Genomic DNA, 24,651 nt, shown 5'->3' on the forward strand with positions numbered 1-24,651 from the left:
GGGGGGAGCAGAGTGGGGGTGTAATATGAGAATGGAGGGGCTAGGGGGACAGTGGGGTATGGGGCAGAGTGCATAGGGGATAACGGAGTGGGGGGGCTGCGGGGCATGGGACGGGGGGATAGGAGGCTGGGTGGGAACTGATGGACGGGGGTACAGGGTGGGGTGAAGGGACAGTTTGGGGTGTGCTGTGAGAAGTGAGGGACTGGCGGGGCAGGTGGGTGTGGGGGGCAGCTTCGGTGGGACTTGATGGACAGGAGGGACAGAGAGGGTGTGGGAGGGGGACGCTGCGGGAATTTGAGGGAGAAAGGGGTGGGAAAGCAGTGTGGGAACTGAGGGAGGGGGAACGCAGGCTGGGCAAGGAGACAGTCTAGGGGTTGTGCTGAGAACTGAGGGTCCGGATGGTGGGGCAGGTGACTGGGGGGTGTGAGGGAAGCTTTGGTGGGACAGGATCCAATTGGGGTGGGGGAGAGTGGTGGTGTGGGATCAGAGGTCAGAGTGCATGTTGGCGGGGGAAAGGGATAGTGCTTGTGTACAGAGACATCTGAGATCTGGGAACAGAGTTAGCGAGAGTGCAGAGATGGAGGTAAATGTGGGTGAGAGGGGCAGGGTGTGTGGGGGGGGGCAGTTTAGGTGGGAGGTGAGGGAGTGGGGAGGGCAGCGTGGGCTGAGGGGGGATGGTGAGGTGGGGGTCAGTGTGGAATTGGAGTGACAGGGGACAGCGTGGGATGGGGCACTGTGTGTGGGGGGGGAACTGTCACAGCACGGGGATGGAGGGTTTCAGGGAGCTGGGGATGGAGTGGGAGTGACTGAGAGCGAGGATGGAGGGGGCGGCTGGGGATTACAAAGGGCTGGAGAGGATTTCATCAGCAGCAGCATTAGTGATTCTGACCACAGGCCACAGTGCGCTGCCAGCAGGGAGCCCGCAATGCTCAGGCATTGCAAAGGGGCCCGAAAGACCCCCGGGGAGCTGATTGGCACCCACCCCTCCAAGCAGCGTTTGTACAGGGAAACTTGTGTGTGTTTATTTATTGATGGAGGGGAGGGGTCTAAAGATAGCTCCAAAATGAGGTAATCCACAGGAACAAGAATCCCTGTGCTGCTTCTCTGCCTGCTACCGCTGCTCTCCTGTGGGGCTGCAGCAGTGCCGACAGCTCAGTGCTGGGCACGGTCTGTGGGCAGCGGGGAGCACTGAGGTGAACATCCCCACTTCCCTCTACGTTCTCTCCTCTTCTCCCAGCCGGCCGTGCTGCAGCAGCAGTGCATGAAGGACAGACCGCGGGGCGGGTGGGAGAAGGGCGGGCAGCACACGGCCCATCCATCGCCACAGACACCGCCTCAGCCGCCCCGGGGCTCCGCCGCCGCACACCGCCCGCGCCTCGCGCTCTCCCCTCAGGCACAAAATGGCGGCGGCACTCAGCGCCTCGTTCCCGCGCGGTGGCAGCGAAGTAGGAACCTTCGCGGCGCGGAACTCGCGGGCGCAGGGAGCAGTTTCCGGGCCGGCCCCGCCGCCATGGCCGAGGGCTCGGCGGAGCTGGAGCTGTTCCGCCGGCGATGGCGGGAGGAGCTGGCGGCAGGCGGCAAGAAGCGGAGGCGGGAGGCAGCGGAGGGGCCCGGCAGGACGGGGAGGGACGGGTCGGGCTGCCTGGCGTTGGCCTGCGGCCTGCTGGACGGCGAGAGCCCGGCCCCGAGCAGCCCTCCGCCCGCCCGGCCCCGCGAGGAGGCCGCGAGGGATGAGGCCGACGACCTGCTGGGACAGCTCATCCGAGACCTGGTAGGGCGGGCTGCGGGGCGAGGTCTGTCCTGTTGTGTTGGGGGCCCGGGGGGGGGGCCGTCAGAACGTGTGCGATCTCGGGCTGCGCGTGCCCCGTAGCCCTACGGCTGGATTTTCCTTCCTGCAGAAAGGCTTTGTGGCGTTTTGCTTTAAGAATTTCGGTTTCTTTTCTGCTTCTTACTGAAGCCCCTCCAGCGTAGGTGTGTCGGATGCTCCGTGTTGTGACGCTGCTGCATAGCAGGAAAAAAGCGTGAGTTCTTTGCATAGAAGAGTTAATTGGGAAGGAGCCTTAAGTACGGTTCTGAGCCCATTAAAAGTTGTGGTGGCAAATCCTTCAAACGCAATGGAGTTTTTATTTGCAACTATGGGGAGACCTGTTTTTCTCACTGTCTGCACTGTGGCTGTTTACTTTTTACTTTAAAAAACATATATAAATAAAAAGGATCAGATTGAAGTTCTGCCTGCAAGGCATAGATTGATCCCTGCAAGGAATCAGCTCTCCATTGGCCCCTAGGAACCTGTCTAGGGGAGCAGCAGCCCCAGGGCTGTGCTTCTCCAGCACTCAGCCAGGTCACTGCTGCTCACCAGCACTGATGTTAACACTTAGCACTCTTAATATCCCATTAGAATTGAGTTCTTATGTTCACAGTGCACAAGAATTGTGTTCCTGATGCTCACAGTGTGAGCTGCACGTTCTCCTGTAGGTTAGTTTATAAATCTGCTGTAGTCCTTTTTGCCCTTTTCCCTGGGTGAGCTGTCCTTGCTGCGCTGTGCCTGTGCTGGCAGGGCTGTAGGCAGCCTTGTATGTTTGGTACACATGGACAGACTGGGTTCTAGTTGGCCGTGGGTCAGCTCCAATTTGGAAGCGATGTACTCATAGTGGTGCTGTGCCCAAGCCCATAAGCCCAGGGCTAAGCCCTGCTCGTAGCTTCTCTCTTTCATTTGGGCTGTGTGGCTTCAAGAGCCAGGCTGGTTCACATCTGCCCAGCTCAGGCTCTGCCTGTGTGTGGCCGTGGCAATGCACTTGGAATCCATTTATTTATTTAGTGTCCCCTTTGGAGATGGAATCAGTTAAAGCCACATGGAAACAGTGTTTGTGCAAACCCACAGTGGGGAGCAGTGCCTGTGGGCCTCGTTGGGAGAGGAGAGAAGGGATGCAGCAGGAGGGCCACTGCAGGCTGCCAGCGGCCTCAGCACATGGGCAGGGTTCGGTGCTCAGAGGCTGCTGCTGTCCTGCTGAAACAGCCCAATGGGAGCAGTGCCCATCTTTGTGCTGTCTGCACACTTGTCTCTAGTGTGTGGTACGCTTTGCATTAAAACCTTTAAGTGTATTATACAATAATTTTCCTGTGTAACTGGAAACTTGGTGTTTGTTTTGCCACTTTATTCGTGCTGCAAATAGACTAGGTTTTAATGAGCAAGGTGCTCATGTAGAAGAGACCTGCTGAAAAATGAAGTTCTTTGGGCCAGAGAAGTGCTAAGAGTCAGAGTACAGTCCCAGCCTGGCATATGTGGAGACTGCTGGGGAGATTGTAGAAACACTGTATGGTTGGGTTGGGAGGGTTCTTACAGCCCCCTACAACCTTTGCCCTGGGCTGGTTGCCCCCACCAGATCAGGCTGCCCATAACTTTTGCTACTATTTGGTTATGCAATAAAGAAGCCTAAGAAATTATTTTCTTTGTTTTTCCAGAATGAGATCAATGAGGTTCCTTTCTTTGATATCCATCTGCCATATGAACTGGCATTGAAGATATTTCAGTATCTGGGAAAGGCTGAACTGGGAAAGTGTGCTCAGGTAAGCGGTGCTGGCAGTTTGCTTTCCACATGAAATGAGCACGTGTGCTCAAGCAGCAGTAAGGCACTGTGATGCAGGGAATGTGTGTGTTAGTCCTAGTGGCTCAGCTGGTTGTAGTTACTGGAAATTCTTCCCAAACTGCATATTGAAAAGTAATATTAATAGCCTCCAGTCAAGCATAGCTAACCCAAACATTTGTGACTTGCACATAACCAAGACCTTATAATTTAAAAGAAATGCTTGCATAGATCTTTTAATTCAAGCAGGTGTAGTCAGAAGCAGGTGACAGTGTTGCTGCAACACTGAGAGCTCAGCACTCAAGAATGGCAATAAAGCTGCTCCCCCCCAACACTTCTCAGTTGACAGGCGTTGTAGAGTAGCAACTTTTTCTCTTTAGTAGTTTCATACAAAGCTAAATTCTTAAGTGATACTGATTTCCTACCCCCTTCTCCTGGTTTATAGCATTCTGCGGCATTACTCTGCAATAGCACTTTCACAGTGTGTTCTCTGATGTAGTTCTTGTGTCACCACTAACTGCCTCTCTCTCTCCAAGTGGCCGTACTAACTTACACACAGCCAACTGTACTTAGATACTCATCTGCTCTTCTTGAGCCTCTGTCTCCTTTCTTTGCGCAGTAAAAGATGAACCTCCTCTCTGAACGAGTCTCCAAAGCAAACTTAAATCAGCAAGTGCTGATTACCCTGTAAAATAGTGTTGTGAATGTGAATTGCCAGCTTCTCCCATCATCGCTGTTTAGTGCTTCAGGCTGGTGTTCATTGAACTCTTATGTACAAAACACGTCTTGCTACTGCTTAAAATCCAATCGGAATGGTTCTTTCTGTGACACTGGAAATACTCCCTGGACAGTTTGTTAGATAAAGAAATGTTAATGTGTACAACAGGGTAAAGCTTTGTAGTGGATGGCAAGCTTAATGCAATCATTAACCGAATGACATGTGCACAGAAATTAAATTAGTCTTTGAACCTAGAGTCTGAGCAAGTCACAGTTTTAAGCAGTTATGGGTCTTTATTGCTTAAATCTTTGACTTGCTAATGACTTGTAGGAACAGGAGCTGCTAGAAGAGAAGTAGTTCCTCTCATGGGGCTGCTGGTGCAAAAGAAAAACATTCTATGGAATGATTCTTGGTGCTGTCTAGAAGAATGAAGTTTTCAAACAGCCTGAGTTTCAGTCATTTGATACAGGGAGATGCAACCAGTTAAGGCCACGTTCCACAAAATGGAACAGCATTGCATTTGGGGAGTTGATTACTTTTAGTTTAGTCTCTCTCTTTTGTTTCTCTCAGGCCTGATCAGTTTACCTCATGGTGTAGCAAAAAGCCTGGCTGCTACAGGGCTGCTCCTTTTCTCTGCGTTGAGCTGCACTCAGTTTCTCTCTCTCACATTTGTTTTAAATTTGAATCTGTTCTCAGAAGATGTGTTTAACACTCATCAGATTTTCCACGTTTCTCATTTGCTTACGAAGACTGAGTCAGATGCTCCTTTGTGGCAGCTGACAGGTAGCTGAGCACATGCCCAGGGCTTTACAGGGCTCTCTCATCAAGATGGGTATCCAATGCTTTTAGTGTAGAGCTGGCTTCTTTTGACGTGTTTAAATAAAAAGAGGAGCAATAAAAATAAATGCCATTTTCATTTTTCTCTTGGTGATTTTGCCTTGTGAAGGGAGGCGGGGGAAAGCCCTCTTCTGTTAAATGGAAAGCCCTGCTGCTTTACGTTGTTAGCTTAGAAAGCTTTTTTTATTAAGGCGCCTTGGGACTTTAGTGAAATTGGGCCAGCCAGTGGAATTGGCATTGTGCACTATGCGAGTGCCTTTGGAGAAAACCTGTTTGCTTAGTTCTTTAAGCCAAATTGGGAACCAACTAACAGTACAGTAGCGTGACTGCAGAGTCTCTTTGAGATTTAATCACATCAGACTGCTCTGGAGAAGTTTAATTTCACCCTGATATTTCCCCCTCCCCCTCTTTCCCGCAGCTTTTGATTTTTGGAATTAGTACCATAAAACACAATCTATCTGTATGACACTTGGAACACTGAAGCCATGTGCAGCGCATCAGTTCATGATGTCACCAGTTCCTGAGCTGTGCTGGGTATGCAGTACCCGTGTGATGCCCACTGGTGTCCAGCAGGCCAGGCCCTACTGATATCCCCTATTTTCAGCAAGCAGAGAAAGGTGTCTGGGGCTCAGTGCCTCAGCAGCATTGCAGTGCTTTTTCTCCCAGCTTTGCACTGGCCCTATGGACAGTTAGGAGAACATTTTGATTGATTTATTTTTTGTCTGGCTGTTAGAAGGAGGATCCATGCAATGAGTGACTCTTGTGACTGCTGAGATGAGAATTTGAGAACAGGTTCTCCTTCGTTCTGGCTCTACAGTGGAGGAAAAAGGGAGAACAATCACCTGGGCCACTATGGCACGTGGAATGCATCAGAACCCTTTGTGTTGTTTGGGGCTGGTTCTGCAGGGCTCGTGGCCTTAGGGTCTGGCCTCAAACTGTCAGGTTTAGGACAAGGCGATGCGTCCGGTGTGTGAAGCTCTGTGCTCTTCAGTTGTGTTACTGCTCTCTAGTAAACACCAGAGGCTGCATAAATTACATTTTGTGGTGGGAAACACTTCTAGACAGCATGCATTGAATTTTAGCAACACTAGGGCAGAGTTCTGTTTCTGAACAGATCAGTGGGAAGTTGTCTTTGAACTGCTGGTGTTCTCATCTGCGAGACGCTTGGAAATGTTTACTAACACAGCAATTGTGTATGTATCTAGGACAGGAGAGCCTGTTTCTAGGAATTTAAGAATGAATTGTGTTGCACAGATCAAGAATTTCAGATGCTTGCTGTTAAAGTGTCTGGAATTGTCGAGTGTTCAGAAATCTGAAAAATAAAATCTTAGGTATTTTATGTTCATTCTTTTTTATCGTGATGGTGTACAAATAATCGCCCCCTGTCCTCTCAGCTAGGGGAGAGAGAGCAGAGAAAGGGGTGGATGAGGATTTCCTGAGCTCGGGGCTTAGGAGGAGACTTAAAATAACATTATGGCTGCGAATTGAAAAGATGAGCAGCTTCCACCTGGTAAATGTGCATCTGAATGGCTTTGGCTGAAATACTACTTGGCGCTAAGCATTGTACTGAATTGAAAGTCCAGATACTTCAAAATGAGGCCCCTGGATTCAGCAAATGAACCTTGAGTCTATCTTTGTGTGACCAGAGAAGAAAACAAACCTAATGAAGCAAAGGCAGTTATCAGATGGGGAGGGATGAATAAACCTTCATTAGGATTTAAGCCAGTTGATTAAGACAGGATTAGAAGAGTTCAGGATTCAATGGAAGAGGTGGATTTCTTTGGTTACTTTGTTTTGCTGGCTTTTGCAAAAACAAGTAATAATAATAAAAAAATCCCCAGACACAAAACCAAACAGCAAAACCTATGTCAGCAAAAGCCTCTGAAGTCCTTCAGAGCATTATTCCTTGCTGAACTCCAGACAGAAAATTGTTCCTCTGCAGAGCTCAGGGGAAACCAAAGTTGCCTTGAGAATCATAGTAAAACGATAACAGGAACACTAATGACAAAATTAAATTGCAGCCTCTAAATCTATAAACAACCCCATAAGATGTTGTTATTGATCACTGTAGGAGCTGGCATGGAGTGTAAATTTGGAAATAATTATGCCTGTCATTTCAGAAGAGCTTTGTGTGCAACAGCTTCTCTCCAACAAACAGAATGCGTGGGTGCACGCAGATAAAGCTGTGATGCTGCGGCTTTTGGGGCCTCACCTGAAACCCCGATTCAGGCAGCTCCAATAAAGCTGACTTGGAGCCAGTGGCTGGTTTTAATGTGGCAGCTCACAGTGGTGCTGTAAAGCAAAATGCTCGAGATACTTTTATTAGAGGGCTCTTGCAGCTGAGGCTCGCTCAGTGGGGCTTTTACAAGGGATTGCCATGCCAGTTTTGGTGCGTTAAGAAAAGGCTGCGTTGGGGACCCGTTGGAAAGTTGTGCCTGTAAAGCAGCAGGATTCGATGTAATTTGATTTAGAAAAAAAAAAAAATCATAATAGGATAGGATCTCTATTCCCTCTGAATGTTTATTCCTGAAAGCTGAATAGGCATCTAGATTTTATGTGATTGTCTTCCCCTTCTTTTTTTTTTAACTGTCTTTATGGAATACTTTATGGCCTTGAAACCAGAAAGGTCTGCACAAGCACTGTCTGCTTTGGCAAACTCCGGTGGTGTTTTTCCTTTTTATTAATTTTATTTTTTTCCAATTGAAGCAATCAAAAGTGGGCAGAGTTGGGCTTGTTGGAGTTGATGCACAGACAGAAGCTGCCTCGTGGCTCTGCTGGGCGCTCTGCTGCTTTGTGGGGACACCAAACGCTGCTCGGTTTTTCCTTTGAGCACTGTGGGTTTTTACTGCTTTAAAATCAATTTCAGAGCAAATTCCCCATGAAACTCTTAGCAGTTTGGAAAAAGTACATATATTTGTTTTTTACTTTGAGCTTCCTGAGTGTGTCCCTGCAGCGACAGGAGCGTTACACATGAGTTTTTGCTTTTGTAGCACTTGATGACACACAGTGCTAGAGGTGCCCAGGGCTGTTTGGTAATTTGTAAGGCAGAGTTGCCCTAGCCAGGTTGCTTTCTTTGGTGGTGGAGAAGGGTTGTGTGTCTTATGAATGTTTTGGTGGCTGAGTGGAATTGTGGAATGCTAGCTGCTGGGTTTGGTATTCCTGTTTGAGTGCTGCTCTTGTGTGCAGGTATCAGAACCTAAAATACCTGCAGGTTGCTCTTCTTTTTGCTTTCTTTCCTGAAGGAAACCAGTCATGAAACATGATGCAATTCTTCCTTCCTAATGGACAGGATGTAGGATTTTGAAAGCACAACTGTGATGTGTGTCTTACTCCAACAAGCCCAATGGAGGCAGCACAGTGTAAATAAACCAGCCAGAAGCTTCATGGTGTTCTCAGGGCTTGTCCTGAGTCAGAGCTGCTCATTGCTGAGCACGACCTGCTGCTGGGGCACTGTGGAGCATGCAGGGACATCTTGCAGCCCTGCACCAGCTGCGGGGTTCTCACAGCTTCACTGTTCCTCCTAACCTACGCCACTTTGTGAGGCTGTGCTTTGTGTTTAACAGCTGTGTTTCTAGCAGGGCTGGAGCAAAGCATGCGTGTTGAAAACAAAATAGAAAGGGGGTTAATTTTCTTAAACAGGGGGTGAGTAATGCAGTTAATTTCTTCCTTCTGTGCTATGCTGTGTCGGCGTGGAAGCAATGGCAAGTAGGCATGGGGTGATGGGTGCTGTGGGGTTCTGTGTCAATGCAGGACCTAGATTTTTGGTGTAATCTTGGCACTGGGGACTTAATTGTAAACAGCTAAAAATGATGTCAGCCCAAGAAGCTTTTTTTTTTTTTTTTTTTTTTTTTCAGTCTTCTGGAAGCAGTGTCCAATTGATTACTGCTTTCACTGGCAGCAGTTTTCATTGGTTAAATTTGTTGTTTTTTTTTTTTTTTTTTTAAATGAAGAGTTACAGAGTACAGATGCTACTTAAGTTGCCTCTCACCTCTTGAATCTTTAATTCTCAGCCCACAATTGGTTATGATGAAGCGGCTTTCTCTGAAATGGACAGCAACTTGAGGCCACTTGAAAAACTTAATAATTCATTCCTATTTATGCATACTGTAATACAATAGGTTATAAATCACTAATGTCACCCGGCCTAATCAGGCATTGTCAGTAGGGTGGTAGTGTGATCTGCAAGCTTTTCTTAATAACAAATGTGAAAATAAACTCATATTTTTGCTCAAAGCTTACGATGCTGCCTTAATTGTTTTCTTGTTCCCTTTCCTTTCCAAATTTTCTGTGGCACTTGTGTCAGATGTTAGCAATGTGGCCACCAAATGCTGGTATCTGTGCTTTGTGCAATTTTAGCAGAGCAGAATCTGAGTATTTTGACCGAGCTTTTCTCAAAAGAATCAACAGAAATGTTATGTGTTGTTTTAGAATAATCACAGAATGGCCTGGGTTGCAAAGGAGCACAATGCTCATCAGTTCCAACCCCCTGCTGTGTGCTGGTCGCCAACCAGCAGCCCAGGCTGCCCAGAGCCACATCCAGCCTGGCCTTGAATGCCTGCAGGGCTGGGGCATCCACAGCCTCCTTGGGCAACCTGTGCCAGTGCCTCACCACCCTCTGGGGGAAAAACTTGCTCCTCATATCCAACCTAAACCTCTCCTGTCTCAGTTTAAAACCATTCCCCCTTGTCCTATCACTGTCCACCCTCGTGAACAGCCATTCCCCCATTTTATACAAAATCTGACATGATTCAGTGTGAGATACATAGGTATGTTTGGTTTCCAGGTCAGCAGAACATGGAAAGTGCTCGCAGAAGATGAAGTGCTGTGGTACCGGCTGTGCCAACAGGAAGGATACCTGTTGGGTGTGAGCATCTCTGATCGGCCCTGCTGGAAGCTGGCCCTGAAGGACTGCCGTGCCAAAGAGCGTGCTCTGCGAACCAACTGGAAGGTAAAAGGGAGAGACTGGCCTAATGGGATCCAGATGCTGGAGAAAAATGGGAACCTGGTTCAAACAAGTGGCGGTGAAAAGCTGGTCTTCTGTATTGCAGCTTCTTTTGGCTAGTTAAAAGGGGAAAGCTGCTGAGGGATTTATGAGACTTTGCCCCAGCTGTAAGACTATTTTCTTGATGGTCAGTTGCTTTTGGGAATGGGTCTTTGTTTGCAGCTCTGTTCCTGTGACTTTGGTGAAAGATGTTTTTACTTCATCCATCCTTTGGTATTGACAGTCAACCTGTAAGATGAAGGCTTCTTCTCTGTTCATTACGTATCCTGGCAAAAAGAAAGGTATCATTTCTTTGATGTCATGGTTACGTTTCTCTGCTTAATGATTACAAACGATAACGGTGAATGATGACTTCTTTCTTGTTCTTTTTCTGTCTGTAAAAAGTTCCAGGAGGGAAGCATGAAATACATGGGTCTTCTGTCTCAGCTGCGCAGCAACTTGTCAGCAGCAACAGGAAAGCTCAAGGCTGTCCTGTGTGGAAGCAAACAAACTTGGCAGACAAATGAATTGCAATACTAATAGCAAGTCTTGTCTTCCTGTGCAGAACCGCAGTGGTGCTGTGAGTCAGCTGCAATACGAGCTGGGAAAAATCCTGTGTGATGTACATTCTTGTGATGGAGTTGTTATTGCTGGGTGAGTATGACATTGAGCAGTGCTCATTTGCTCTTCACTGTTTGAAATCTCGTGCTGCTTCTTGTACAAATTCAAAAGAAGTACCAGTTTCAGACAAGAAGGGTGATTTTTTTTTTTTTTTTTTTTTTCCCTTTGGCCCTATGGTAAGCAATAATTACAGGCATCTACAATCACTTCAGCAGCACAAGTTTTTGTTGTAATGCTATCTTAGGTAAGTATAGTGCTTGTAAAGCCTTTACTTTCCAATGAATTGTATTCATTACTTTGCTGCAGAAATACTCAAAATGAGGCAGATGCGTGTAATAACTTTTTTTCTATGAAATTGTTTTGATCACAAAGACAGGTGTGTCTTGGAACAAGATACATTTAGGCTTGTTACTGTTCTCTACTATTTTTTAAGGGACAGTATGGAGGAAAAACAAACATGGAGAAACTCAACTTCCTTTTTTTCGCAGTGCTAAACTTTGTCAGAACTTTTGTGTTAGTTATTCACTTCTCTTATTCTTTCAAAACACTGTCTTAAAACCATCCCAAACTCTTGGCAGAGATTGCCATGACTCGCATCAGTTGAAATAAAGTTTTGCTGTATTGTGCTTGCATTCAGTAATTATTAGTCCTGCAGAAGAGGTCACACTAGTAAGTAGAAATGAAAACATCACAGGGCAGAGGACACTGCCCTTCAACCTACCAGAGTTCTGTGTTTTATGACACCACTCCACATTAATGGCATGATTGTGCATTGTGGAATGAAAGGAAAACTGCCTGTAAAGTACTGTAAAATTCACTCATCAGTTACAGGGAAGGTGACTTGAAATACATCATCTGTAGGTAACTCCCATATACCTTGTGAACCCTTCTGAATTCTGTTGGGCATCTAGGAGCTGATACGCAACCTAGAAGACAGCAGGAATGAAAAGAGAATGTTAAGCTTTATTAGAACCACCGTTGTTTCTGCTGTTTACTAGATGCTTTCCCACTTGCCATGCTACTTCACTTGAAGGTCTTGTTTCCTGTTTTTTGCTTCTCCGTTGTCTCACTGACTGTTGCTTCTCTTTATTTCCATGCAATTGAAAAAGTGTCTGCCAAAGACACGTGGTCTGTGACCTCTGGAGGGGCAGTGCCACACAGTGGTTAACCCAGACAGTGGCTGTGGGGAGAGGCTTGAGAAACTGCAGCTGTATAGCAGGTCTCTCCTTGGCTCCTGCCTGATGTTGAGGCTTCCCTTGGCTACAGAGGCTTTGGTAAGACCCTCACAGGTCCCCAAGTGCTGAGGCTGCAGCTGGGACCCAGCTCTGCAGAGAGCATCCTGCCTTCCTTTGTGCCCTTCAGCCTGGGCACTGTGCTGCCTGGCCTTGGCTGTGGGTCTGCTCTACTGTATCTGCTCTGCTGTCTCTAATGAAACCTCCTCTACTTTTTTTCGGAGCCAGAAACCCCAGTTGTCATCACTCTGCTGCCAAAATCTCCAGCTCTTCTTTTTCTTAATTTTCTCCATTGTGTTTATATCCAAACAGGCAGTATATAGAAAGTAGGCAGAATAAATTTAGTTCCTAAAGGATTAATAAACAAAGGAGATTAATCCTGAGAATTAAACTCAATTGTCCATACGTTAGCCTGGTGTATTGCAGAAGTCAGGCTGAGGTGGTTTCAGACAAAACATCTGTGTTGGTTCCCAGTTCTTGCAGTACTCCTGAGTCTGCTGGTGAGTTGTCCTTTGTTGGCAAAGTGAAAGGAGATGGGGAACTGACATTCCCACAAAATTCACAAACGTAGGTGAGAGACAACAAAGGGAAAACTGGTTTAGGGCTTTCATTCCGATTACTTTTCAGTAATTTTCCTTCTCTGAGAAAACAAATTGTAAGAACGAGGCATCCTTTTATGGAGCTGTGACTATACAGTTGATGGAACAGCATGGGGAACTTAAATTTCAACTGTTTGACTTCACCTGATTGCTAAAATAAATATTTAGAATATTAGAACACAAAAATTATATGACTTCCATTGCTGCTTACCTCTTTCCCCTCATGCTCCTTTGATAGCTTGGATCTCTGAAAGCATCTCGTAAATTGCTGTGAACTAAGAGCTGTTCTGTGACTCTCGCCCAGCAGAAGGTGAATTTGTTGTTTTGCCTGTAATGATCAAAGCCTACAAGACAATAGCAGGCTGCAGTCCCCTCAGAAATCTCTTAAAAACTATCCAGCTAATTTAGTAACATGGAACTGTAAGAAAATATGACTGCTGTTATGAAAGCTGGAAGTATCTGATGCCTGAAATGTCTTCAGACTCACATACAGGTCATTGTTACCCAGCACTTCTCTCATCTTGTGATTTTCACAACCTGAGAGAATGCACTTTTCAGGACTGAGGTTTGCAGTTCATCTGTCAATGGATGATGAAATATTTTTTTGGCAGGTCTCCAGCACGCCCTTCTCCAATTTGCTTTCTGTTAGTTGCATTGCTTTGGTAAAAATTTGCAGTAGTAAAGAACAAACAAAACAGGCATGGTTAAAACCTGTGAGGATGTGAGTTGGTTGTGCAGGGAAATACTTTGTTCTTTACATACATTTGGTAAGAATATAGCAGACTGAAGGGTTTTTGTTGTCTTTTAAACCCAAACATCACCCACCCCTTTCTCTTCCAACTGTAGTATTGTACTTAATGGCACTGTGCTTTCAAATTTGTCATAAAAGTGTAATGAATCTAGTGATCAATAGCTCACTGTTGCGTTCTTATAGTATTGAAGAAGTAATTTAATAGCTGAGGTTAACAAAAGTCAATTTTCTTCTCAGTATAAATATCAATTATCTGTTACATTTAATGATTATATCTCTAGTTTCGCACGCACTTATGTGCTTAGCTTTACATGTGAATAATCATAGATTACAGCAAGATCTGCCATGTGCATAAAGCTGAAGGGATGTGTGACCTTGCAGCACTGGAGAAATTGGTGGTGATCTTACAGCTAATTCAGCGTGTTGCATTTTATGTGGATTTGTCAGCAGTGGCTTGTGGCATCATGTACCCTTTTTTCTTTTTTTTTTCTCTAGACAGGTTGCTGCCCTGGAGAAAAATAGGGCCACTCGGTTGTGAGCAGGTTTTGTGGTGCCTGACTTCGGGGAGCAGCTGCAGCACTGTGTCTGAGCACGGCCAGGCCAGCCAGGCATTACGGGCTGCTTTGTCACTGGGAGCTGTGGCACTGCATAGCAGCTGCTCCCTGCTTTCCAGAGGTGCAGTCAGGATCTTGGGAGATCAGAGGATGGTTCTAAAAATTTAAAAAAAAAAAAAAAAAAAAAAAAAAAAAACCACCAAAAACAAGAGGAGAGAAGTGTTGAGAGAAAGGTTTTCCAGCAGAAATATGTATTTTGGACCTTGGAACTGGCCTGGGAAAATGGTATTTGATCTGAACCTGCGCTGCAATAGACCTGATCTTTCATGCTTCGTTATACTGCTTCAAACTCCGCAGTAAAACAGAGTGATGCAGCTTTATTTTAGTTGCTGTAGAGTTGTTTTAATCTTTCAAAAAGGGAATTTGTACAGGTTGTGGACAGAGTGATGTATAGCACTGGCTGTGAGTGTAACCCATAGAGACACAGCTTGCCTGAACTGGTCCCAGAGTGGATCTCTTTAATAATCTCTTGCAAAGAGGCAAAGATGAGCTAGACAAGGTTGGCTCTCCCTTAGAGAAATGTGCCTGTTTTCTTGCACTCTCCTGTATTTTCTTCATGCTGCTGCCAAAGCTCAAGCCAGAAGATGGCAGAATATCAAGGATTGATTAAGTGCAACCTGAGCTGTGAGTTGAAGGTGGCTGCGAGCAGCTCTTCTTTCTCAGAGAGCCTTGCATTTACTGGCTGACATCAGATAATTCAATCTGGCCTGCATGCAGAGCATCTTGTGTTTATCATTAAATTTTTATCCCGGCGGTTACGATGCTTGTTTTCTGGGTCAGACCTCGAATCCCTTTTCATTTGAGACAGCGGTGTTTGTGGTTACCTCACTCCCAATCAATGTTGTATTTGCCAGCCTTTCTACAGTTACGTGTCTCAGAGGATCTTCTTTAAAGATGTTGTCTTCCCCCCCCCCCCCTTCCAATCCATATTCAATTCAAATGTAGTTTCTTCTTTAAGTCAGAGTTTACTTAAAGCAATTATATGCCTGCTTACTCGGCCTGCATAAATTACTACCGCTGCTTAGGTTCGCTGTACTTGATGCTGTTGTGTGCTTGGTCTCAGTACAGAATGCCTGCATTTGTTCACCTTCCATTAATAAAATCTTAATCAAATCAGCAAGATTTGATTAAGCAAGAACATATTCAAACAGTGAAATCAGTACTTCTCAGCAGCGCTGACAGACGCACTGTGATGGCTGTTTCTAGTCAGAGTTTAGTTCCTCCTTGAGATACAGATCTTGGAGCGTGCATCTGGCCAGCACTTGTTGAGCTGTTGTTACATGGTGGATCTGGTGGTGAAGCATGTCAGAGGTGAGCTGTGGGCTGTTCTGCTGCGTGGCTCTCTGAAGTCCTTACCTGTGGATGTCCTAGAGCTGTGCAGTAAGTTGCACTGTGTACACCCGAGCCAAGTCCACATCAGTCCACATCACAGCTGATGTTTTACTGTGCAGTGTTAACTTTGATGCTTGCAGAGAGGGCGATTTGGCCTTTACTGCTGCAGTTTGTGGCTCTGAAAGCTTTCCAAGTGAAAGCAACAGCACTGATCCATAGTCAGTGCTATTCCAAAGGCACAGAATCGGATGCTTTTTCTTTCCCCAGTTTTCTTTGAACAAAGACTGTTAAGGGTTTTCATAAGTGGAGATCTAAGGGCAGGCCTGCACTGTTAGCTATTTAGACCTAGTTAGCAGATGCTGCGCGGAGCCTCTGCACCTCTCACAGGCAGGCTGGGAGTCGCCCCTGCCTTCTTCTCTTCATGTTTTAACCTCAGAGGTTTCCACGTTCTCTCATGTAATTACTGCCTCCTTTCCAATATACCTTTTTTTATTTATTATAAATAAATAAATAAATATTATTTATTTTCAGTTAACAACTTCTGAGGTTCGTCTGCTCCGAGTGCCTCAGTCACTCTGGGTTAACACATCCCCTTTCAGGGTGTTGCCCAGCTGACACAGATGGTACTTCTCCTTTATTTGAGCAGTGATGCTTAATAAAGACAGTAGGAAGCAAAAGAAGAATCACTGGTATCAGAGATGCCAATGCATTCTGGTTCTGTTGTACTGAAAAGCTAAATGCACCAAGAGAACTTCCGTACAGTAGTCTTCATTCTGGAGGAGTCTCATGGGAGCTGCAGGTAGAACATTGCAGCATCTGCCGAGGAGGTGGACCTTTTGGTTTAAGGCACTATGAGCAAAACACAGGCAGGCAAGTAGTTCCTGCTCTGTAGTGACTTTCTTTGTTCTCTAAGATCATCTCCCACACCGCTTTCCTCTTGCTCAAAGGTGACCTGCAAATGAGTAGTTAAAAAACGGGCTTGCCACCCTTCGTAGCTTCATAATGATGTGTGAAACTAGCCCGAAAGGCTTGAAAATACTTCTCTGCACTTTGAAAAACTTGATGTCAACTCTTGTCTAATTTGTTTTTTTCTTGCTGTAGGGCTTGTGGGCTATTCTCTAGGAATTTATTAGCTCTTGCATCTTAATTCAGTGTGCAGACCTGAGGAAACCAAAATATTAATTAGTAATGAAAATGAATAAAAGTTAACAAACCAGCGTGTTAAACAGCCTGGATAAACCCCCTTCCTTATTTAATTGCTTAAATTTCACTTGCATAATGTCACAGCTTTGATAGGTTTCTTCCTCCGCTCCTGGTGACAGAGAGCCTGGATGTCAAACAGAGCGGTAAGGAAGAATGTAAACACTCTGGTCTTTTTCCTTCAACCTTCGCCAGCCCTTCTGTGTCCTCTTCACTCATTCCTGTTATTGTTAAGAAGTAATAAGTGTCAGGCCTTCTGTTTTCTCATGTGAGTCACCTTTAGAAGGGTTGAAAGCAGGATGACATCACGAGTTCAAAGGGGTCAGATGACAAACCATGGGAGTTAGGTAAGGTTGTGTGAAGTGACAGCCACATTGGCTTCTCAGTCATCTTGTGGGGGAAAAGGACCTTTCAGGTGAAACTAATAGTGGAAGCCTGATACTGAATCTTTGTGACAACTCCCTTTGCCAGCCTGTCCCATCATTAAGCTATTGGTTTACCTGCAGGTCTTATCGCTGCAGTAAGCCCTGCTGTGCACATAGTGATGCCCACTGACACCAGTTCTGTTGAAGTTTGTAAAGCCTTTTTTTCTGCTGATTCCACCCTTCTTTTTTGTCAGTTTCTTGATTGTTTCATTTTCACAGTTTTCGTGACCACCCAGCCTCAGTTGCCATCAGTGCCTGAAAGTTCAGGCAGTACTTTTCTTCCTGCTGTTTGCAGTGTGTTGCTGTTTGCATCCCTTCTGATATACAGGCAGATCAGTTTACATCATCTTCAAATGATGTTTTCTCTCCTCTGTCTAAAACTGGAGACACTGTTCTATTTGTTGCACTACACAGTTGTATTTTATCAAATAATATGGCTAATGTGCCAGATCCTTCCCAAATTGCATCATAGTTTCTCTTGAATTCTCTTGAAATAAAGCATTTTTCCCCTCTTGTGGCAGCAGCTGTAGGCAGTGTACACAGTAACGTGTGTCCTTGGTCAGAGCAGCTGGCTTTGTTAATGGACGTGGGCTGATGCAAGGTACTGGAACCTTGATCTTAATGATGGGAGAGCCTTGGCCTTAAACAGGAAATTACTGGAGACAGTTTGGCTTTCTCTAGCTTCTTTTTAAAGCGTTCATTAAAGTGTTTTGCCTGCTGTATAACCCTTTGGCTTGTTTCTGTTCCCTTGGTATGATATTTGCATGCACTTAAAATTAATAAGAAAGTGAGGCGCACAGAAGTACTTAGGATGGTGAAATGTTAATTTTGTTACAGATAACAGAAAGATTGCATGCTATCTCGAGCAGCTTAACCCACTTCCTCGAGCTATGATTTCCTAAACAAGGCCATAAGAAGGAAGATACAGGCTTTTTCCCAGCTTAGTTTCTGTAAGCGTGGTCCACAGATGGACGTGGGCTGATGAACTGGAAAGTCAAGTTCCTGATAGGAGATTTTGGGAACTGATCATAGGGATGCTCAGAATGTATTTCCTACACGTTAAGTCTGAAAGCGTTTTCAGATCATTTTTGGTTCAAGTTTTAGTCTTTTTTTTTTCCATAGCTGATCTCATACAGCTAGCAAATAATGTTTGTGTGGTATCACAGACGTTACCTTTCCACTTCGTGTTCTTCTGCCACTGTTGTGATGGTTTCAAGTGCTTGTTTTAGTTTACCTCCATCTGTGTTTTTTTCTTGCATTTTCTGGTGTAGCTTTCTGCCACTCCATGTAATAGCAGAAAAAATTATTTTCTATTCCACTTGTATTTCATTTTTGTCATCATCTTATATTCATATTCCTTTCTGCAGTACAAAGTAGCTCTCTTTACTCCATCACAGCATTCCTTAACTGCTACCAGACTGCTTTTCCTGAATTCTTCTCTCAAGAAGTCCCTTAGCCAAGCTCTCTGCTGGTTTTATATGTAGTGATGAAATCAATATCTGTAAATAATTGTAAATGAGAACACATGAAGGCTGAGGAGCTTCTTACTCTTCCATCCTGCCTTTCTTGTGAGCTGTCTCTAGCTCTGGTAACTAAGTTAACTAAATCAATCCTCCTCCCTCTCTTCAGGGAAGAGCTGTGGGCCTCAATGTTGATGGTAGTAGAATCTGTTCAGTAATTTCAGAGATCGTGTGTTCCATCTGAGGTATCTTGCAACTTCCAACATGTTTGATGAAGAGGACTTTGCAGTTGAAGGCTGTGAAAGATTATGTTCTTATGTGAGATGGAGCTTAAGGAGCAATTGGAACTCATTAACAAAAGCATTTGGACTTGGGTTCACATGCTCCATTGAACCTTATTAAGCTTACTGAGGGGATCTGAGTAGGTACTTTAATTAACCATGTGAAGATTAGTTGCTCTGGTGGAATAAGGGGGAAAGGTCTGAGGTGCTTGTTGCAGCAAGACGAGGCAAAATACTCATTATTTTACTTGCTTATCATCAGGCATCCGTTCAAACAGAGCCATAGCTAGAGAGTGTTACTTGAGCAAAATTCCTACTGACTTCAATAAAATGCACTGACACTGTAAGGACTTCATAATAAGATCTTTTGAGTATTAACAGATGGTCACCGACTGCCTGAAACAAAGTTGTTGGGTTTTTTTTTTGTTTTGCTTTGTTGATCACTGCAGGTATCTGGAAACTGAACAGACTTTGCCTTCTGGAAATCAAACCTGCCTGTGAAACAAAGGTTTTTCACTCCCCTTTTTTATTTTCTTGCCTCAAATCCTTTAGAGAAATTTTGAAAAACAGATACTGATTTGTGAAGTGCCTTATCAGAAGTCTTTGGTGTTTGGACCAGCTGAGTGCAGCGGGACTTGCCCGGCTCGCTGTGCTGCAGGCAGCCTGCAGAATGGGCCCTCACCGCTGCCCTGTGCCAGCAGAGCCCCTGGCAGCCCGCTTGACCCATCCGCTTCAGTGCAGTTGTGCAGTGCCAGCAGTAAGTAGGCCGTGAAGGAAAGTGGTCTGTCTTTGTTGCTGCCGTGGACTGAATGAGGAGCGTATCTACTGTTGTGAAAACGTTCCTGTTAACAGTTTTTCTTTTGTGTATTTGTCAGTTTATATATTAGTTGCAGTTGTACTTTGCACAAACACTAATTAGACAGCCATCAACACTCAGGGCCAAAGGCTTACTAACAATGCAACTGTGATAGCAGTGTCTTAATTGGTTGAGTATAATTGTCATTAGGCAACGATAAAGACATCTGGGGCTCTGGAGGGAGATCAGCACCCCCTCCTCCTCTTCCCCAAATTTGTTCTGGCTATTGCTATCCAACACAGTTGAGCTTTTTCAGATGAGACCCTGTGTTTTGACCGGTTTCCTGATGTTTTTCTCCTTGTGAAATCGTCTGCCTCTTCAGCACCACTTCATTAGAGTGGTGCCCAGCCTCCAGCTTTGCCTCCTCCCACATTGTGCTCAGCACTTCACCACCTGCTTCCCAGCCATCGTGGGGCAGCAGCAGCTTTTAGCCTCCGTCTCCTTCGCCTTCACTCTTCTGCTTTCACTCATGTGAGAGGCTATGAGGAAGCTGTTCGTCTCATTATGGCATTACTGCCAGTAAAAGTGGTTGAAATGCTTTTGATTAGCAAGCAGACATTTTTATTATACTATGTAGATACCATATGATTTTAATTTTTTCAATTCCTTTGTACCACGTGCAATCCAGCTATTGCTCCATTTCAGCAAGTTTATTTTATTCATCTGCAAAGCTTAACTTGAATTTGCAGGCTCACTTTTATGGTTGTGTAATTATCTGCCTAAGATAACAGTACTGGATTGCTGGGGAGAAGAAGAGAAAATAGCTAGAAAAATATAGCTCAGCCTCCTGCTGCTACTTCTCACATACATATTCTGAGATGTTTAGAAATGTGAGAACCACAGCAAAGTGAAATTCAGATCTGTTGGAGAAGTTGAGTTACTTGCATGGGGAGTCTTGGGAAAAGCAGTAGTTCAGTGCTGTTGAGGATTATAACAATGAATACGTGGTATTATTTATATTAAGATAAGTGGGTTTTGTTTGTGTTTTTTCTCTCCAGCAGCTTCTCATAGCTATTGCAGCAAAAAAATCAGTAACTCAGTGAGCTTGGAGTATTCTGGTGTCCTGAAACAGAAGACTTAAATCTGGGAATCTTTCATTTGGTAGTGAGTAATCAGGGAAAATTTTCATGGCAAAAAAAAAGATTGTTGTGGTAGGAAATGAATAGAAATACAGAAATTATGTAGGAGTAGTTTCTGTGCAATGCAGCAGCTTTCTTTTCCCTAGCCATCTATATTGATATGGCAGATTTGCCAATTATCTGCAATAAAGTAGCCTTTTTATTTTTTTACAGCAAGGCATTGCTTTAATAGTTTAAAAGCCTTTTGTTGTGGTTACAAATTGAAAGTGTGTTGCTCTTTACAACAGCATTAAAAGCAGGGAATTGAACCATTAAATTTTTTAGTTCTGAATTGGATTCATCTGTATTTGAAACTCTTCCAGTTCAGTTCTGGTACAGGCCCAGTGGTGCTGGAAACAGGCATGTGGCAGTGCTGGCCAGCAGAGTGAGAGATAGTTTATGTCTCCCATTTCTCCATTTTGACTCCATGCCCAAACCTGGACCTCTTCTTGGGTTTCCAGCGTGATCTTGGAACATCTCTGCAAATCCATTAGGTTTGTCGCACTGGACTGAGATGCTGTCATGCTGTGCTGGGAAGGATGTGAGTGAAATGGGGTGGGAGGGGTATGGAGGGAAGCTGCCTTACTGCCCCCCTCCCTGCTCTTCCTGATGGACCTGTGGCACTTGTGTCAGCTTGCACTGCGCTTCTGGGATGCCTGGACAGCAACGTGCAAAGGCTGGTTCTCCTGGCACATGGGGCTCTCCATTCTGATGGACTCTGTAGGCCAGGTTGATGGTTGGATTTGATGATCTTGAAAGTCTTCTCCAACCTAGATGGTTCTGTGATTCTCTGTCATCACAGATAAGAAATGGGTGTTGTTACTGCAGTCTCCTTACATGTTACTCTGTAGTATCTGAGTAAACTCATTAGGGCATTCCTGAGGTACGCCTACAAAGCTCTTCTGTGAACAAGTCCTTGCTGAGGGTGGGAGAGCACAGCTTTGTGGTGCCAAAGTGAAAGCTCTTCACTGCGCATCTCTCAGTCACTGATGAGGGAGGGAGTGGGGCCTGCAACAGGTAGATGTGATTACCTGTCCTGAATACTTTCGTTATTGTGTGTTATCCCCAAAGCTTGAAATTTATCTGAAACAAAAGCTTTTCAGTGTTGCAGACTGAAGATATTTCATGTAGACAAACCTGGACTGCTTGTTTAGTCCAAAATTAAAGTTTTTGCTTTGCTCTGTGGAAGCTTCTTTCTTGAATTGTTATTTTCAAGTAGTGCTGCTGTAAATGGGGAAGAAAAGCAAGGTTTATAGGAGGACTGGGACCTTATCTGCAGAAGGAGGAGGATGGAGAAGTGCCGTCTCTCCCATTTCTCTCATTTTCTTCTATTTAGTGGTGTGAAGCACTGGCAGAGAAGTTTTGTCACAAGGACTCGACTCTCTTCTGAGTTCAGTACGGAGAATTAATGTTTGCTTAGATTAGCTTTGCTCTTTGCTTAGCAGTTCTCTGCCACCTCCTCAGACACTCCAATTTGTTGTACAAAGTGGTACATTTTTAGCAGAGGTGTTGGAAGTGATGCTCTGCTCCTGTGTATGGAGTATGCTCCTATGTATCCCGGTGTATGGCACTGGGTCACCTGTCCAGCATCATCTGAACCTTTGTTAAGCGCCTCCCTTCGCCTCCTTTGTTAACACATACTTTCTTATTGTCATCATAAATATGGGTTGTTCCTGCCCTGTGCACCTCTGGGGCTAAGAATCGCTGTTGAAATGATTTTCCCCCCAAAAGCAGAATAGAACAAAGCTGGCAGAGCGGCAGCCTTCATTTCCAACAGATCTGTGTTTCAGGTGTGACAGAGAAACGCAGCTGAGACTGACTGTTGTCATAGTTCTGTTGAAACTTAATAACTGTAGATCTGCTCCAAATTGACCATATTTTTGGTCAGACGTATGGGGAGTTACTTCTCAATCTTGCCTGCAAGACGCTGGACTGATATTTTTTTCAATTAATAGTACATTGTGGCGCAGCAGAGGTGACACAGAACAGTTCTTGTGTTGTTGTGTTACAGCCTTCCTCCCGTTACATGTATTCAGTGTCATTTGAGAAGCTGATTCCTATTTTTTTTCTCTTTTGCAAACTGTAGTGTGTCTGGTGTTAGCAAAACATCAGAAAAACTACAGTGTAAGAGAGTCCTCTGCGAGGAAGGAAGCACTGCTCTAATTCTAAAGATGACACTTAATCCTGTGAATAAATTAATTAGTCTTCAGAGATGTAGGCAACTCGGATGTGTTGATGAGGCATTAGGAAGCTTATTTCTCTACAGGGCGGCAGGTTGGATGGATGGATGCGTGTGAATGCTTGTACGTGTGTACATAAATACTCTGATTAAACAGCCGTTCTCTGGCACCACCACAGCGTTTTTAAAGACCAGAAGGAAACAGATTGGAGTTTTGCTGTGATGTAATTGACACTCATTGCTGATAAGTTTATTTTTCCTGGAGCCCTGCTCCTCTTGCATTTTATCTGTAAAGCTAGCCCCGATAGTTGGTAACCCATGGTAGCCCAGTGGTGTCCCCAAAGCCCCAGCTTGCCTGTGTTAGTAGACTTGCTGCTGCATTCAGTAAATGGGAATAAAATGAACAAAGTTGGTAGGATTTGATGTGGGGAGAATCCGTCCAGGAACTGTGAACGGCATCGAGTTTTCAGACCTTCTCATTCTCGCTCTGTTCCCTTGCAGCTACCTCTTTTCAGATGTTTTTGGAACGAATAAAAGCTTTCTTTTCCAGATACACATCGGGGGAAGTGAGGTTGTGGGACACGCGCACCTGGGACTACACAGCCCCCATCCTGGAACCAGTGCAGGGTCCTGGTGATGCTGGACCTCAGCCACATGTCTCCTTTGTGAGGATAAACAGCTCTCTGGCTGTAGCAGCTTACGAGGATGGTAAGTAACCACAACTCTCCTCCCTATTTAGGGGAGGAAAAAAAAAAAAGCTTTATAAAAATGAAGCAGCTGTGCTCAGCTTTTTGTGTGCCCATAATCCTGTATATACACACACACACACTCTTGCTTTTATGTGAGAAAGTTGGCCAATAACCCTAAATGCATTAGGAGGCATTGGAACATAGCACCCATTAAAACTGATGTTTAATTCCTACTGGAACTGCTACACAAAGCTTGAGTGCCAGGCTGAAGTCCAGCCAAACTATCTTAAGCAAATAACTTGTTTTGCTATAAAAAATATTAAATATTCTTCCACTGCCATTCTCCTCTGTCCAAAACTCCCTGAGGGTACTGTGAGGCTTTGTAATGGGAATAGTGGTAAACTTGCATGTCTGATGAGGCTGCGTGCTCCCTTGTGCATCCGTGTGCTACACAGGGATGTAGCTGAAGTATTGGTTTGCATTATTGAGTTTCATACTTTGATATAGAGAAATGAAAACTGTGCCCTAATATTTAATGAAACTAATGAAATCCTGCTTTATACACATTGTTTTAAATGTGCTTAAATATAATGGCTGTCAAGAGCCAGGGACCAACTATGCATCTACTGGACATGGGAATAGCAATTAAAAAAACTGGGTTTGAACAGTGCTTGACACTTGGGGTCCTAAGTTGAAGAACCCAGGCAGGACTCGGCTCCTGGCAGCTTTCTTTAGACTGTGTGATTTGGTACTTAAACTTCTCCTCGAGTGTGAATAAAGAGGATTTTTTTGACTGTTTCTTTTTAAGTTAAGGAGTGCTGTATGTGTATCATCTCTGGTCCTGGCACTTTGCGTGTGGAAGCAAAGCCAGAGATGGGATGTCCAAAACAAAATAGCTAATCCTTTTATTTTATAAGTAAATTATATGCTTTGTATCTGAAAGTAAGTGTTAAAAATAATGAACATTTTTAGTGGTTTTTCTAATCTGGATTGTGCTGTTTCCATTTTCCGTGGCTAAAAATTATTGATAGGCAACGTTTTATGACAACAGTGAGCCTGGTATTACAAAACATGACTGCTATTTACTCAAGTCATAGGAAATTATAACAGTGATGGTTTTAACTGTTGACTTTTTTGTCCAGTGTGCCAAACAGTGAATATACCAGAGGCTCTT

General features: G+C 44.7%; 1 protein-coding gene across 1 annotated transcript in view; it reads left to right on the forward strand.

The window, feature by feature from the left end:
• Window positions 1–1,495: 1,495 nt before the first annotated feature.
• FBXW8 (F-box and WD repeat domain containing 8) overlaps window positions 1,496–24,651 on the forward strand; it is a 45,430-nt gene continuing 22,274 nt past the window's right edge. Inside the window, exons 1-5 of the mRNA XM_042886212.1 lie at window positions 1,496–1,771; window positions 3,463–3,567; window positions 9,923–10,087; window positions 10,686–10,774; window positions 23,339–23,496. Coding sequence (XP_042742146.1) covers window positions 1,511–1,771; window positions 3,463–3,567; window positions 9,923–10,087; window positions 10,686–10,774; window positions 23,339–23,496 — 778 coding nt within the window. The 5' untranslated portion in view covers window positions 1,496–1,510. The remainder of the gene's footprint in view (window positions 1,772–3,462; window positions 3,568–9,922; window positions 10,088–10,685; window positions 10,775–23,338; window positions 23,497–24,651) is intronic.

Source organism: Lagopus leucura, unplaced genomic scaffold (genome assembly GCF_019238085.1).
Source record: "Lagopus leucura isolate 7727_CA_CO unplaced genomic scaffold, USGS_WTPT01 Super-Scaffold_100055, whole genome shotgun sequence".
In the NCBI taxonomy this organism is placed as follows: Eukaryota; Metazoa; Chordata; class Aves; order Galliformes; family Phasianidae; genus Lagopus; species Lagopus leucura.